The sequence below is a fragment of the Hemiscyllium ocellatum genome, chromosome 35 (genome assembly GCF_020745735.1).
Source record: "Hemiscyllium ocellatum isolate sHemOce1 chromosome 35, sHemOce1.pat.X.cur, whole genome shotgun sequence".
NCBI classification, from domain to species: domain Eukaryota; kingdom Metazoa; phylum Chordata; class Chondrichthyes; order Orectolobiformes; family Hemiscylliidae; genus Hemiscyllium; species Hemiscyllium ocellatum.
The window spans coordinates 39411414-39428903 of NC_083435.1; the positions used below are offsets into that span (position 1 = coordinate 39411414).

Consider the following 17490-nt stretch of genomic DNA (forward strand, 5'->3'; position numbering starts at 1 on the left):
AATCCCCAGCTCCCTCAATCTTTCTTCTTAAGACATGCCTCCAGTCCAGGCAGCATCCTGTTAAATCCTCTCTAAAGCTTCCACATCCTTCCTATAATGAGGCGACCAGAACTAAACACAATATATATTGGCAGTTTGAAAGTCTTTGAGGATGAAGAATGCTATTCCCACACTAGAAATCTCTGTTAAACATTTCCCAGGGGAACTGAGACAGCAGCTGCAATAAGTGATGTTTTATTCAGATGGGACAATGACAAGTTTAAATTCCCACCTGATCTGCTGCTCAAAGTCACCTCCATTTCCCCGGTCAGTTTCCCAAGTTTCAGGAAACTCATGTTTCTCCAGAAATATTTGGATTGACTGTGAGAGACGTCAATCAGAGAGTCCACCCACTCTGCTCATTGTCTCCTCTTCCTCTTCCAGAGCTGGTTCACTTCCTATAGGGACTGAAAACCAAGTGAGGAGATGGTGAGTGAAGGAGCAGCTTTTATACAAACTGTATCCCATAATATCCACACCAATCTTTAGGCAGTCTGACTATCCTGTGGGCAGTCAGGGGTGGAAATGTCCCTTATGCTGTGTGAGAAGATCCAGCTGAGAGAGCTGTTTACTAGGTGCTTTGTGCTGAACTGTGTGACTGGAGCTGTGTGTTGGATATTGAGTGTGTTTATTGGAAGCATTTCCCTCTGATTTCCAGGCTGAGTTTTGTTGATGGCTCACTTCTGAATATGAGACCGTGTGGTATAATTATCTGGGAGGTGCAGAGTATCTGAAGATTCTTACTGATTTCCTATTGTTGACTTCTGTATATGTGTTGGGAACTGGTGGTTATCCTGAATTGTGAAATAGTCAATTCTCTTTGTGTTGGGATCTGGGTGATTCCTGTCTTTTCAAATTTGCCTGAAATCTCCCAATACTCTGTGTACTCTGCTCCTAGTTTAAAACAAAAACTGAGTTTAAGTATTTCACTCCGTCCAGATCTCCAAAACTAATACACAGCAATGAAATGAAAAATAGAAATTGCTAGAGAAACTCCAGATCTGGCAGCATCTACAGAGAGAAAGCAGAATTTAATGTTTCAGGTTCAATGACCTTTATTAATAACTCCAGAACAGTTACCATAGAATACCTACGGTATGGAAACAGGCCATTTGGCCCAACAAGTCCACACACACTCCGAAGAGCATCCGTCCCAGACCCAACCCACTTTCCTATCCCTGTAACCCCCAAGGCTAATGCACTTAACCTACACATCCCTGAACATTATGGGCAATTTAGCACGACCAATCCACTTAAATTGCACATCTTTGGACTGTGGGAGAAAACTGCAGCACCCAGAGGAAACTCACACTGGGAGACCGTGCAAACTCCACTCAGACAGTCACCCCAAGGCTGGAATTGAACCTAAGCCCCTGGTGCTGTGAGCTGAAAATGCGTTGCTGGAAATGCGCAGCAAGTCAAGCAGCATCCAAGGAGCAGAAGAATTGACGTATCGGGCATGAGCCCTTCTTCAGGAATGAGGAAGGTGTGTCCAGCAGGCTAAGATAAAAGGTAGGGAGGAGGGACTTGGGGAGGCGTTGGAAATGCGATAGGTGCAAGGAGGTCAAGGTGAGGGTGATAGGTGGGAGTGGGGTGGGGTGGGGGGGGAGAGGTCAGGAAGAAGATTGCAGGTTAGGAAGGCAGTGCTGAGTTCGAGGGATTTGACTGAGACAAGGTGGGGGGGGGGGAAATGAGGAAACTGGAGAAATCTAAGTTCATCCCTTGTGGTTGGAGGGTTCCTAGGCGGAAGATGAGGCGCTCTTCCTCCAGCCGTCGTGTTGCTATGGTCTGGCGATGGAGGAGTCCAAGGACCTGCATGTCCTTGATGGAGTGAGCGGGGGAGTTGAAGTGTTGAGCCACGGGGTGGTTGGGTTGGTTGGTCTGGGTGTCCCAGAGGTGTTCTCTGAAACGTTCCACAAGTAGTCGGCCTGTCTCCCCAATATACAGGAGGCCACATCGGGTGCAGCGGATGCAGTAAATGATGTGTGTGGAGGTGCAGGTGAATTTGTGGCGGATATGGAAGGATCTCTTGGGGGCTTGGAGGGAAGTAAGGGGGGAGGTGTGGGGGCCCAAGTTTTGCATTTGTTGCGGTGCAGGGGAAGGTGCCGGGAGTGGAGGTTGGGTTGGTGGGGGGTGTGGACCTGACGAGGGAGTCACGGAGGGAGTGGTCTTTTCGGAATGCTGATAGGGGAGGGGAGGGAAACATATCTCTGGTGGTGGGGTCCATTTGGGGGTAGCGGAAATGACGACAGTTGATACGATGTATATGGAGGTTGGCGGGGTGGTAGGTGAGGACCAGTGGGGTTTTGTCCTGGTGGTGATTGGATGGGCGGGGCTCAAGAGCAGAGGAGCGGGAAGGGAAGGAGATGCGGTGGAGGGCATCGTTGATCACGTCTGGGGGGAAATTGCGGTCTTTCAAGAAGGAGGCCATCTGGGTTGTACGGTATTGGAACTGGTCCTCCTAGGAGCAGATGCGGCGGAGACGAAGGAATTGGGAGTATGGGATGGTGTTTTTACAGGAGGCAGGGTGGGAGGAGGTGTAGTCTAGGTAGCTGTGGGAGTCAGTCGGATTATAGTAAATGTCCATGTTGATTCGGTCGCCCGAGATAGAAATGGAAAGATCTAGGAAGGGGAGGGAGGAGTCTGAGATGGTCCAGGTAAATTTGAGGTCGGGGTGGAAGGTGTTGGTAAAGTGGATGAACTGTTCAACCTCCTCGTGGGAACACGAGGCAGCATCGATACAGTCATCGATGTAGCAGAGGAAAAGGTGGGGGGTGGTGCCAGTGTAGCTGCGGAAGATGGATGTTCCACATATCCTACAAAGAGACAGGTATAGCTGGGGCCCATGCGGGTGCCCATGGCAACTCCTTTGGTTTGGAGGAAGTGGGAGGATTGGAAAGAGAAGTTATTCAGGGTGAGGACCAGTTCAGTCAGTCGAAGGAGGGTGTCAGTGGAAGGGTACTGGTTGGTGCGGTGGGAAAGGAAGAAGCGGAGGGCTTTGAGTGTTCGTGATGGGGGATGGAGGTGTACAGGGACTGGATGTCCATGGTGAAGATAAGGCGTTGGGGACTGGGGAAGTGAAAATCATGGAGGAGGTGCTGTCACCACGCCTAACTCCGCCCCACGCTGATCTCCGTCACCATGCCTAACCCCACCCCCACGCCGATCTCCGCCCACACGCCTAACCCCGCCCCCATGCCACTCTGAACAACTTCTCTTTCCAATCCTCGCATTTCCTCCAAACCAAAGGAGTTGCCATGGGCACCCGCATGGGCCCCAGCTATGCCTGTCTCTTTGTAGGATATATGGAACGTCCATTTTCCGCAGCTACACTGGCACCACCCCCCACCTTTTCCTCCGCTACATTGATGACTGTATCGGCGCTGCCTCGTGCTCCCAAGAGGAGGTTGAACAGTTCATCCACTTTACCAACACCTTCCATCCCGACCTCAAATTTACCTGGACCGTCTCAGACTCCTCCCTCCCCTTCCGAGACCTTTCCATTTCTATCTCGGGCGACTGAATCAACACAGACATTTACTAAAAACCGACTGACTCCCACAGTTACCTAGACTACACCTCCTCCCACCCTGCCCCCTGTAAAAACGCCATCCCATATTCCCAATTCCTTCGTCTCTGCCATATCTGCTCCCAGGAGGACCAGTTCCAATACCGTACAACCCAGATGGCCTCCTTCTTCAAGGACCGCAATTTCCCCCCAGATGTGATCAACGATGCCCTCCACCGCATCTCCTCCACTTCCCGCTCCTCTGCCCTTGAGCCCCGCCCCGCCAATCGCCACCAGGACAAAACCTCACTGGTCCTCACCTACCACCCCACCAACCTCCATATACATCATATAATCCAACCTCATTTCCGCCACCTCCAAATGGATCCCACCACCATAGATATATTTCCCTCCCCTCCCCTATCAGCATTCTGAAAAGACCACTCCCTCCGTGACTCCCTTGACAGGTCCACAACCCCCACCAACCCAACCTCCGCTCCCGGCACCTTCCCCTGGGCACTCCCGGCAACCGCAAGAAATGCAAAACTTGCGCCCACACCTCGCCCTTTGCTTCCCTCCAAGGCCCCAAGGGATCCTTCCATATCCGCCACAAATTCACCTGCACCCCCACACACATCATTTACTGCATCCACTGCACCCAATGTGGCCTCCTGTATAATGGGGAGACAGGCCGCCTACTTGTGGAACGTTTCAGAGAACACCTCTGGGACACCCAGACCAACCAACCCAACCACCCCGTGGTTCAACACTTCAACTCCCCCTCCCACTCCACCAAGGACATGCAGATCCTGGGACTCCTCCATCACCAGACCATAGCAACACGATGGCTGGAGGAAGAGCGCCTCATCTTCTGCCTAGGAACCTTCCAACCACAAGGGATGAACTCAGATTTCTCCAGTTTCCTCATTTCCCCTCCCCCCACCTTGTCTCAGTCAAATCCCTCAAACTCAGCACTGCCTTCCTAACCTGCAATCTTCTTCCTGACCTCTCCGCCCACACCCCCACTCCGGCCTATCACCCTCACCTTGACCTCCTTGCACCTATCGCATTTCCAACGCCCCTCCCCCAAGTCCCTCCTCCCTACCTTTATCTTAGCCTGCTGGACACACGTTCCTCATTCCTGAAGAAGGGCTCATGCCTGAAACGTCGATTCTCCTGCTCCTTGGATGCTGCCTGACCTGCTGCGCTTTTCCAGCAACACATTTTCAGCTCTGATCTCCAGCATCTGCAGTCCTCACTTTCTCCTGGTGCTGTGAGGCAGCAATGGAGCCACCTTGAAACCTATTTCCTCAACAGTTGCCTTTTATCCAAAACAGATGGATTCTTCAAGAACTCTGAGGTCCATCTGGCTGATATTGTTCCAATCACTACAAAAACTGTGCTGATTCTGCCTGATTACCTCACTGAGTGCCTTTCTTTAACATATTCAATAATAGTTTATAACATATTCCTAGTGACAAATATTGATTTAATTGGCCTGTAATTTTCTGTTTTCTGTCTCCCTCACTGTTTGAATCAAAGATAATTGCGATCTTCCAATGTAACAGAACTACCTTTGAATCATGGGAATTTTGAAAAATTAAAACCAACATCTTAATAATCTCACCAGCCACATTTTTTAAAGTCTCTTGAAGTGCTTCAGGATTTGTCATTTGCCCGGAATGTCGATTCTCCTGCTCCTCAGATGCTGACTGACCTGCTGTGCTTTTCCAGAACCACACTTAACTCTGATGTCCAGCATGTCAAAATTAGAGTGGTGCTGGAAAAGCACAGCAAGTCAGGCAGCATCCGAGGAGCAGGAAAATCGATGTTTTGGGCAAAAACCCTTCATCAGGAATGACGCTGGGAGCCTCTGGAGCAGAGAGATAAATGGGGAGAAGGTAGCTAAGAGCGCAATAGGTGGATGGAGGTGGAGATGAAGGTGATAGGTTGGAGAGGAGGGTGGAGCAGATAGTTGGAAAGGAAGATTGGTGCTGAGCTGTGATGTCGAACATTTCTTACGCCGCCTCCACCTCCGAGCTTACTTTTTTCAATCACTTATATTAGATCCTAGCTCCCAGCCCTGACAGGTTTTCACCATCCCCCCAGACCACCCCTCACTGAGGTTGACCGATCAGTCCTCAGCAAAGGCTTTACCTTCACCCCTTCCGTCCAGGCATCAACAAATTCAATACGCCTTGTGACGTCGAACACTTCTGCCTCTGAGCTTACTTTTTCATTCCATCTCCTCTGCTCTGATGTCCAGCATCTGCAGTCTTCACTTTCTGTCAAATATCTTTTAAATGTTGTAACTGTAGTTGCATCTGCCACTTCAGCAAGGTGCTCAGTACCATTTCCCTGGTGACTGTTTTTTTGAGCTCCTTGATTCTTTTCATTTCCTGATTTTCAGCAATTCTGGGTGGTTATTTATGTCCTCCATAGCATTAGTTAAACTGATTTGCTGTCTCTTGATTTTGCATAATTCCTGAGACTCACTTTCTACAGGACCAATGCTCACTTTTGAAATATCATTACCAAACCTTACTATCTGTTTCATGTTTTCTTAGCTAGCTTTCACTCATACTCTTATTTATCCCCTCCTTATTAAATTTCTGGTTATTCTCTGCTGGGTTTTACATTCTGACCAATCTTCTGACCTGCACCATCTTTGTGTAATTATATGCTTCTTCTTTAAGTTTAATCCTATCTTTGCATAGTGTAATTAATTTCCCAGGATAAACCTAAACCCTTCAATCAACTATACTGAAGCAATATTTTTATAGGTTCTTGTGTTTCCTGCCCTTTTTTTGTGGGTTTTCTTCAAGTCATTTTGGTAAACATGCTGGAATTCACATTTAGCCGGAGTGATTTCTGTATTATACTCATACTGTAAGGATGATACTGGACTCTACAACATGATACAAGCTCATAGTGAAATGGTAGCCTGCTTTACACTCCACCCAGTTGTTTAGTCTATTGCCCTCATGGTGCCTGGGAAGATAGGGGCTGAGCACAAGAAAAGAAAGTAGCCACTTTGGATAGTAACCAAGAGCAAACATTGTCCCTGCTGGAAATGCAGGGTGTGTAACAGCCAAGTAAGGAAAATGAAAGGGCTTGTATCTGACCCCCCCCCCCCCCGCCGACACACACACACACACACACACAAAAGAGGAGAGGGAGTTGGAGGAAATCATGTTTCCTTTTCCTGTTTTACAGAAGGATTGTACTGTACTACATCAGAGAATACAAAGAGGATAGACCTGCAGATATTTCCTGACTATCATCCAAGAAACAACTGCACAACCAACTGCACAACCTTGGGAAGATTTCCAGTCCCTTCACAGCATTGCTTAACACAGAAAAAGTTGGGTAGTGAAACCATCATCTGAAAATTGGTCAGGTCAGGGGAGCTTTGACATATCATCTGATATGAAACTGGTCAGTGGCGTGGAGCCTTCTGTCAGAACCAATCTTTCTGAGGGTTCGGCTGTGGGTGATTGGTCACGGTGAGACTGGGAAGAAGTGTGAGTGGACTGCAGTGTGGTGAGAGCTTCAGTCATTTATTGAGCCTTATGAACTACTGACTCACTCCTGAAGAGGAGAAGCTGTTCGAGTGTGGGGAGAGCTGCACAGGATTATAAGAACCTCTAATACACAAGGTACATCCTTGATCGGCCACATGGAAGTAAAACCATTTAAGAGTGAGGTGCAGGATCAGGATTTTATACAGTCATCAATAATTGTGAGAAACAAACACATGCACACTGGGAAAGAGCCCATCAGGTGTGAGGTGTGTAATAAGTCCTTCTCAAAGTCATCGGCCCTCCTTGTTCACCGGCGTATTCACACCGGGGAGAAACCATTCACATGTGAGGTGTGTGACAAATCATTTTCGCAGTCATCGAACCTCCGTGTGCACCAACGCATCCATACAGGAGAGAAACCATTTACCTGCGAGGTATGCAACAAATCATTCACACTATCATCAAACCTCATGGTCCATCAGACAATCCACACAGGGGAGAAACCCTTCAAATGTGAGGTTTGTGATAAAGCTTTTGTGACATCTACAAGGCTGCTAAGACACCAAAAGATTCACACAGGGGAGAAACCTTTCAAATGTGAGGTTTGTGAGAAGGCTTTCATCCAATCCTCCCATCTCCTGATGCATCAAAGGATTCACACAGGGGAGAAACCTTTCAAATGTGAGGTGTGCGACCGAGCCTTTGGACAATCATCTCACCTCCTGCGGCATCATAAACTCCACACCAGAGAGAATTTCCCCAAGTGCGAAGTGCGTAAGGAGGGATTTGGACAATTATTAGACCGAGTAAAACATCAACGCATTCGCACTGATGAGAAACCATTCATGCATGATGTTTGTGGCACTTCATTTTCAGAGTCATGGAATCTCCATGGACACCAATGCATTCACACAGGGGAGAAACCATTCACTTGTGAGGTATGTGAGAAATCTTGCTTGCGGTCATCAAATCTCCATGTACACCACATGGGGGTGAAACTGTTCATATGCAAGATGTGTCACAGAGCCTTTACACGGTTATCAAACCTCCTGGTTCATCAGACAATCCATGCAGGGCAGAAACTCTTCAAGTGTGAAGTTTGTGACCAAACGTTTGCGACATCTAAAAGCCTCTTGATACATCATCGAGTTCATACAGGGGAGAAACCCTTCATGTGTGAGATATGTAACAGGGGCTTTGCACAATCTTCGGCCCTGGTGATTCACCGACGCATTCACACAAGGGAGAGTCCATTCACATGTGAGGTGTGTGAGAAATCATTTTCAAAGTTAACAAACCTTCGCCGACACAAACAAATCCACACATGGAGGAAAGCGTCAAGTGTGGGGTGTGTAATGGAGAGTTTGGATGATCATTGAACATACGGAGGAACCATTCAATTCAAGATATGTGACATTCCCAGAGTCACCAAGGCTTTGTGTCCACTAGCAGATTCACACAGAAGGAACTGTTCTCATGCAAGATCTGTTCTTTCCACCCTCCCACAACACAATTATTATGATGGTTAGAAATCCGCCAGTCACATCAACACATTTACACAGGAGAAATCATTCCTGTGAAAGGTTTGTGATAAGTCCTTCTCGCAGTCTTTCAGTAATAAATAGTTCATGGTTAGGTGTTATCCTGGCTCACCACTCTGCCTCACCATGTTCTCGTGAAGATGCTCACTATAATCCTGTGATCTGATTCTGCACCTTTAAATCTTCAGACTCCATTCTTCCTCTGGAGAGGTGAGAGCCCAGTGATACTTTGCCAGTAATCCAGAACCCAAGGCTTAATGTTCTCAGGGCATGAGTTTGAATCCCACCATGGCAGATGGTGAAACTTGAATTCTGTTTTGAAAAATCTGGAATTAATAACTCGCCTAATAGTGATCATATAAATATTGTCAATTGTCATTAAAACCCATCTGGTTTACTAATGCCCTGTCGGGAAGGAAATATACTGTGCTTGCCTGGTCTGGCCTATGTGTGACTCCAGACCCACAGCAATGTGCTTCATTCTTAACTCCCCTTTAAAATATCCCAGCAAGCCACTTGGATCATGGGACAATTAGGGATCAACAATAAATGCCAGCCCAGCCAGCAATCCCCACACTCCATGAATTAATTTTTTTAAAAAATCACCGAGATTTTTAATAGTCTACGATGACTCAATCCAGAGAGAATCTGAGGACAGTTTCTGTGTCCTGGACATTGTGCGTACTTTTTGAGTCCCATCAATTGTTCTCTGTCTGACTGACCATGTTCCAAAAGCCTCTTGATACATCATAAAGTTCATAAGGGGAGAAACCCTTCATGTGTGAGATATGTAATAGGGGCTTTGCACAACCTTTGGCCCTGGTGATTCACCGACGCATTCACACAAGGGAGAGACCATTCACATGTGAGGTGCGTGAGAAATCATTTTCAAAGTTAACAATACTTCTCCCTTGAGGGAGGTCTCAGTCTCGGGTGACAGCACCAATCACCCCACCAACCTCGTCATCTACATTCAGTGTACTGACAAATCCTGCATGGTATCTGGCACCTTGTACTTCCATTTCAGAATGCTTTATTTGTAAATATATGTAAATATATATGCAGATTTCACTTGTATTGTTTCAATGGATTGCAATCAGGTGATTCCTTGAGTATGTAATGCAGGCATGCTGTAAATGGCCCTTCATAAGCTAGTTGATCTTTTGTTAGACTGCAACAACCCTTTGTTAGACTCTGGTGGCAGTATATTAGATTACACTGGTCATTTATTAGACTGCAGTGGTGATTTATTAAACTGTAATGGCCCTATAATAGACTGAAATGTTAATTTATTAGACTGCAATGGCCCTCTATTAGACTGTAATTGCAACTTATTAGGATGTACAGTAATAGCCCATTACTAGACCACACTTGCCCTTTAATACTCTGTATTGGCCCTCTATTAGACTGTAATGGCCATTTTTAAGACTAATGGCTCTTTATACAAGTGTCATGGCCTTTTAAAAAAATCTGTGTTGATGTTTTTGTATTTTTATTGTGATGCTTCTGTTGTTGTTCTATGAATATATATATTCAACACCATTTAACGTGAGAAATAATAATTACCTCCTCCTTAAGAAACTTTCGGACTGCAAATGATGATTTCCCTTAAGGATGGCACACCAATTTATTCTCAAGATCTTTCCCACAGTAATGAAAGATATTTCAACCATCCCCCTAATGTAATAATACATGCAATTATTCCATAAATTGTTGTGAACAATATTTACTTCCTTTGTGGATATAAACCTGTAATAAACCTACTATTTCAAAAGGGTTATGTTTAATATTTGAGGTTGATAAATGGAAAAGACTGTTGGTGTGTTTTTCAGTAACGCAGTTTGTTGCCTAGAATTAGACAACACTGTAAGAAATAACAAAATGGGGAACTTCCTGGACATTTCAGAAACTTCATAGTTTGTAAAATGGAATTGAAGTAAATTGTTGGTCATTTTCAGCAGATCTCAAGACTAAACATGGACATCATGCCATCAGTGTTTAATTGCTAATGTTCTCTGAAGCAAAATGAAGTGACTGCAGAATTGCTAATGTCCAGATGAAACCTCCCATTTTTTGTATATGAACTGATTCTGCCCCATTGCTGCTTCAAATAAGAATAAGTGCTAGAGTTCCCCAGCGTCTTCTCCCTGTCTTTGCAGGTATTGCCAGGCAGACCTGAGAAGGGTCATCATTTCTTACCAACAAGACCTCTAAGATCCTAGTCTAGGTGACATGGGCAAGCACAATGTTGGTTATCAAGCTGGTAAAAAGCAAGGTACTGACTCTGGGCATCAAGCTGCCTTTTATCCCTCCAGCAGTTTCAGTAAGGTTAATCCACACAAGGTCCAGTCAATTAACACCAGCTCCTCCAATTACAATTCTGCAACCACTTACCACTCTCAGCAGCTAACACAAGCTGACAGATGAGGAAATTCTGTTTGAAACCTTTGGGCAGCTTCATGGAATTCTGCACAACTTTTGCTGTCTTACTTGATCTCAGAGCGGTGGCTCTTTTGCTATCCAAAATAAATAAGAAGATTGTCTCAAGGTTGAGAGACCTCTGGCTGGGATGGCCCAATCCATTCACTTGTCTTCTGGGTAAACAGAGGAACGATGTTCCCAATGTCTTGGGATTACAGAACCAAGGGTCACATTCTAAGGATATGGGATGAACCATTTAAGACAGATGAGGACATGATTCTTCACCCAGAGGTTGTTGAAGTTCTCTGCCACAGAAAGTGCTTGAATACAAAACAAGGTGTTCAAGAAGGAATTTGATATAGTTCTTAGGGCTAATGGGACTAAGGGTATGCAGGAACAGGGGACTGAGTTGGATGATCAGCCATGATTATACTGAATGTCAGAGAAGGCCTGAAGAGCTAAATGGCCCACTCCTGCTCCCATTTTTATGTTTCTCATATTTGCTATGTAATTCCAAGTGTGCAAAGAATTATGTAGCAACCAATTAAGGATTATCATTCAGGTGAGCAGTGAGGTACAATTGTATGACATACTAGAATCTATTTTAACACACAACAGCCTGTTCCTTCCAGATAGAACATATACACACATTGTGCCTGTTTCAATGCAACAACAAAGGTGACAGTCTTTCACTGGTTCATTTCTTAGAACAATTCCTCGATCAATTAGAGTCAATCTGACTGGTTTAACATTTAAACAAAGCTTGGCAATTAACTGTTAGTCATCATTCACGGTGCTTTCTACCAATCAGAGTCCAGTGGTCAACTAATCAGCATGCTCCTCTCATGTAGAAAATATGATATTGTTTTCTTGACTGATATTTCTTGAGAATTGTCCTGATGTGTGTAAGATGAAATGCTTTGAAAAAATTGTTTCAGCAGTATTCAGCACAGCAGTAATATTTAAGGTACCCAGGAGTTAGAATGGACTTTTAATTCAGTAATGTTTCCTAGGTGACTATTAAGTTTACAGAAGTCAGAAATCTCCAAAGTCTTTAAGGACATTTTTCAAAAGATTCTAGGAACAGGAAATTTGAGTTTTAATGGTTTCCGTTGTTCTAAGTCTGACTTAGACATCTTGTCTATGGTTGCTTTATGTTGATTTGACTTGTCTTTACGGCAGATAAAGTTGGACATTGCAGAGGTATGATGTATGATTTTGTCCCCTGGTTACTACTGATGTGAACATTCCTGAAATTGGGGTCAACTGACATGTGCTCAGTGATTGCCACATTGTCAGTCCAGTAAAAATATTTTTTAAAAGAAAAATAAAACAAGATATTATAATAAAGCAAAACAAGGTAAGTTCTTTCTTCATGCCCTCTGGCATTACATACTTTTCCTTCCTGGTTGCTTTTTCTGCTTATCATGTACATTGACAAAGATTTGAGTGTATCTAGTTCGCAACTGGTTTAACCATCCAACACTTGATCTGACTGCACCATATCAACACGACTGGTCCTGCTTTCCTCTGTCAAAACTATTCATTACTCCAGGACCATCCTGAAGAGAAAAGCGAACCTACAATCTCCTCCCTGAAAGCAGACGTGTCCTTGTCTAAGTTATGTTCTAATTGTACAGAACTGTACACACGGTGACAGAATTATCCCAGCCCACACCCAGCTGGATAGCAACCACATTCAGGGTCTCCCATAGGTGTTCAATCTGTCCACCCTCCCTGCAATCTCCAGACTGAGAGTTCCAGCTGAGCAGGTAAATCTGTTTCTGACTATGACACTTTCAGCAGTCTGGGCCCCTGGGCCTCAGATGCCCCAAAGGTTCCCCACCCAAAAGTCTGAAGTTAGAAGGTTTCACTATAAGGCCGTACCCTCCACCTCATCTACTTACCTTGGGACTGCACCTCGATGTAGTGGAAAGGAAAGGAGAAAGCAAACATTCAGAGGGCACATAGGTAGCATGAATGAGACTAGATGTTAACAATGTGATGATATATATGATCAGTTTTCATCACCAGATCTGTGAGTGACTGCTGTTACATCTGTAGCAACAAGAATGAAGGCAGAGGTGGTAGCCATTCTTACAATGTGATTTAATCTATCTGAATGATAGCTATCCTTTCCATAGCACTTATTAGCATGAAACTTTGACATGTTTCAATGAGAGAGCATCAGATGTTGTGAAGGTTTCAATCAGTTTCTAATCTTAATCTTTGTTAAACAGCAGGAAAAGCGGGAAGAGCTCAAAACATTAAGTTGCACTTGCATTGTTACCTTAACTTCTGTAATACAACATGAATCACTTAAAAAAATCAACTGGTTAATCTGCACTGGAAGTTTGGATTGGTGAGCTTTTATTGCTATCTTCCCTGGTCCGTAAGGTTCATCCTGAATATCAATAACCCAAGGTAGCCCCAACAATAGGATATACCCAATTCTACTTGAAAGCATTAAAACATTCTACAGGTTTAGTACCAGAGGACTGGAGGATTGCAAATGTTGTGCATTTGTTTAAGAAGGGCAGTAGAGATATCAGGTAATTATAGACCAGTGAGCCTTACATCTGTTGTAGGAAAAGTCTTGGGAAGTATTATAAGAGAGAGAATTTATAATCATCTAGCAAGCAACAATTTGATTGGAAATAGTCAACATGGATTCGTCAAGGATAGGTCGTATCTCACAAACCCCATTCAGTTTTTTGAGAAGGTACCAAGCATATGGATTAGGGTAGGGCAGTTGACATGGTGTACATAGACATCAGCAAAGCCTTTGTTAAGGTTCCACATGGTCAACTATTGAAGAAAATTCAGCAGTTTGGATTAGAAACTGGCTTTCTGTAAGAAGGCAACGAGTGGTGGTTGATGGAAAGTATTCAGCCGGGATTCCGATTATTAGTAGTGTGCCATAAGGATCTGTTTTGGGATCATTGCTGTTTGTCGTTTTTATAAATGACCTGGACACAGGCATAAGTGGATGGGTTAGTAAGTTTGTCTAAGTCAGTAGTGGTGGACAGGGTGGAAAAATATTGCAGGTTGCAGGAAGACTTGGATAAACTGCAGAATTGGGCTGAAAGGTGGTAAATGGAGTTCAATGCAGATAAATGTGAGGTGATTCACTTGGGGAAGAATAACAGGAAGGCAAAATACTTGGTCAATGATAAGGTACTTGGTAGTGTTGATGTACAGAAGGATCTTGGTGTCCATGTACATAGATCCCTGAAAGTTGTCACCCAGGTTGACAGTGCTGTTAAGAAGACAGCGTGTTAGGTTTTATTGGTAGAGGGATTGAGTCCCAGAGCTGTGATGTCATGCTGCAACTGTACAAAACGCTAGTGTGGCCTCACATAGAGTATTGTGTGCAGTTCTAGTCACCCCATTACAGGAATGATGTGGAAGCATTGGAAAAGATGCAGAGGAGATTTACCAGATGTTGCCTGGTCTGCAGTAAAAGTGTTATGAGGAAAGGCTGAGGGATTTGGGTCTGTTCTCATTGGAGAGAAGAAGGCTAAGAGGCAATTTAATTGAGACATACAAGATGACCAGAGGATTAGATATGGTGGACAGTGAGAGTTCTTTTTCCTCCGATGATGACGTCTGCTTGTACTAGAGGGCATAGCTGCAAATTAGAGGGTGATAGATTTAAGACAAATGTTAGAGGCAGGTTCTTCACTCAGAGGATGGTAAGGACGTGGAATGCCCTGTGTGCCAATGTAGTTAACTCAGCCACATTAGGGGCATTTAAACAGTCCTTGGATAAGCACATGGATGAAGATGGGATAGTGTAGGGTGATGGGCTTAGATTAGATCACAGGTTGGTGCAACATTGAGGGCTGAAGGGCCTGTATTGTTCTATGTTCTATGCTAAGCAAGGTATACTACAATTATGTTTCATTGGAGATGCAGCTTTTAGGTCAGGCTTATCAGCCACACAAAGACCCACAGTGACATGGTTGTGAATTTCCTAGGTGGACAGTCATATTCATTGAAAACGACTGCAACACAGTAATGGTAATACATCACAAGTTTACCGAAGGATGCTGACAATCACAAGTGACCCGGTTTACATGGACTTGTTCAAGGATCAGACCAAAACAGATGATCAGCCTGCTCCATCCAACTGATCAGATAACATCTGTTCTTGAGCTAGCTAGCTACTGCCCTGAGGCACGATCTCTTATACCCCATCCATGTAAGCAGCTTGCGTCATCAATCTTTGATAGGTTGACCTCACTGCCCAGGCTTCAGCGACTGATGGGTTGACCACTGGTTAACAAGGCAAGTTCAGACTTACAGGTTGACAGAACCAGAGGAGGCAGTCTCCGTTTCTGGACAGTCCTTTGGATGGAAGGGTAATCGGAGATTTCCAACCCCTCACCCGCCTTGTGGGAGAGCATGAACACATCCCACATCATTGAGCTCACCGGGGAGTGAGTTTGAGTATAGAGCATCAAACCAGTGCAACCCTCCACCCCGTGGTTAAATTCGGCACGAGGACCCTCTTCATCTGGTTAACGTGGAACCTACTCACATACTTGGGCAGTTGAACAGCATTGACCATGGGACTGTCCTAGTCCACAATACTGTTCAGGTCTCGAAACTTCCTACTCTTTGCATCATTCTGTACCATCGACTGGTTTCCAACATCACACTCCTGTGTTTAATTTGGCATCAGCAACACTTTATTTGACTAGTCAGTTCCCAATGGCTGCTTGTCTGTACAATTGCTGCAACCATATCCATAGATCACGAGTGAATTGATGTAGTTCACCTTCTTATCTGCTGGTGTTAGTGTAAATGTCAGTATTACGAGGCATGAGAGATTCTATAGCAGCCTGTAACTCATTCGTCAGCAAGTAATCCATCCACTTCAATATCTGTCTCCATATATTCATGAGGGCCAAGTGAAACACCTCATCCTATCTCTGAGGTTGACCAATGAGTTTTGTTCTGCAGGATCATTTTAATGGGCCTTGTTCTTGCACTCCACTATTCCTGAACTTTAGCAGTGTGGGATACACGCTATTTACCCTCTGTCTCCAAGAACCTTAAGGTAGTTTTCATCACATGTCCCGTGAAATAACTTCCCTAATCCTATTCCACTATATCCGGCAAACCTCACCTCAAAAGCATTTCCTTCACCAGGATCCAACCTACCGGGGAAACCCTTCAGCCACTTCGTAAAATTATCTCCCAGAAGTAGGTAAGTATTCCATCTTTTAGTCACAGACAGAGGACCAATAAAGTCGATTTGTATGAACCACTACTGCCCATCCACCTGTTTGGTAACTCCCAATATGGCTTTCCTGTTCTGAGGACTCTATGATAATCTGGAAGCAGTCCAAAGATCCTTTCATATGGGCCTCCACATCCAAAACTACCATCCCACCTCTCTCATACATTCCCAGGTTCCCTCACTTCCCGGACATCCTGCATCGGGGCCTCCATGGGCTGACTGCATGAGCTCCAGTTGGTAACCCTGAGGCACCAGCCTCTTGTTCCCCTTAAATAATACACTTTTCTTCACTACTCTTTCACTAACCTGCCAGGGTCTTTTCAACTCATTTTTCTCCCCACACACAGCTCCTTCCTCACTCGTTATGGTTGCCACTATCCCTGAATCATAGGGATCCCATGGATTACCTTTGTCAGCCACTCTCTGGGCAATTCGTCAGTTCTTTTATTGCCCTCCCTTCCAGCTTTCAAATTTTTAGGGCTTTTATTTATGGATGTTCTGGGTTCTTGAGGGCTTTCTCCTCAGGCAGAGGTGAACACTCTCAGGGCCCATATAGTCAGATACTAGGTACAGGAGTTACACGTGAACACAGAGTCAGAACAGATAGAACTGGCTATGGAGAATTCCTGCAGGTGGAATGACCGCATGGGCTATTGCTATCAGATCAGCCTTCTGCGCACTCAGAATTGAGGGCAGCCTCAGGGCCAACTCTGCTCCTATGTCCAGCTCATAACTACCACACTCGATCCTTGTCTCCCAATGTACTACCAAGCTTGAGCCATCCACAAAGATGTCCCTCTGGGTGCATGCCTACACACTTACCACATTAATTGCCCCATACTCTTTCTACAGTGCAGAGATGAGTCTCATCCTCAGACACCACATTTCCAGTCAGCGTTAGTTCATTGAATGGTTTGACCTTAGCCTCCATGCCATTCAGGGCGAGGTCCACTGGACTGCACTGCTCACAGTGACACCCCTAATCCTCACCATATCCCCAAAAGCCTTGTTGGTGTGTTGTGGGTGATCAGGGTTACATTGGGTGTGCTGGTATCTACTACAAAATGTTTCCCAACCCAGAAAGTGGCCACGAGGTGTCTTTCACAGATAGAATGTACTTCCTTATCATCCAACGTGATGCCAGAGATATAAGCTACTGACAGGACCTGCCTTATACCTTCTGTATTAGGAATGCACTGGGGGGCAATG

At 45.0% G+C, this 17490-nt stretch overlaps 2 protein-coding genes across 2 annotated transcripts in view; both read left to right on the plus strand.

The window, feature by feature from the left end:
• The window catches only part of LOC132832642 (zinc finger protein 271-like), a 100871-nt gene extending 90516 nt beyond the window's left edge, over positions 1-10355 (plus strand). Inside the window, exon 7 of the mRNA XM_060850723.1 lies at positions 6764-10355. The gene's annotated coding sequence lies outside the window, so the exon portion shown is untranslated. The remainder of the gene's footprint in view (positions 1-6763) is intronic.
• LOC132832643 (zinc finger protein 271-like) lies at positions 7542-8450 on the plus strand. Its single transcript, XM_060850725.1, has one exon. The coding sequence runs from the start codon at positions 7542-7544 to the stop codon at positions 8448-8450; it is 909 nt and encodes a 302-aa protein (XP_060706708.1).
• Positions 10356-17490: the final 7135 nt, after the last annotated feature.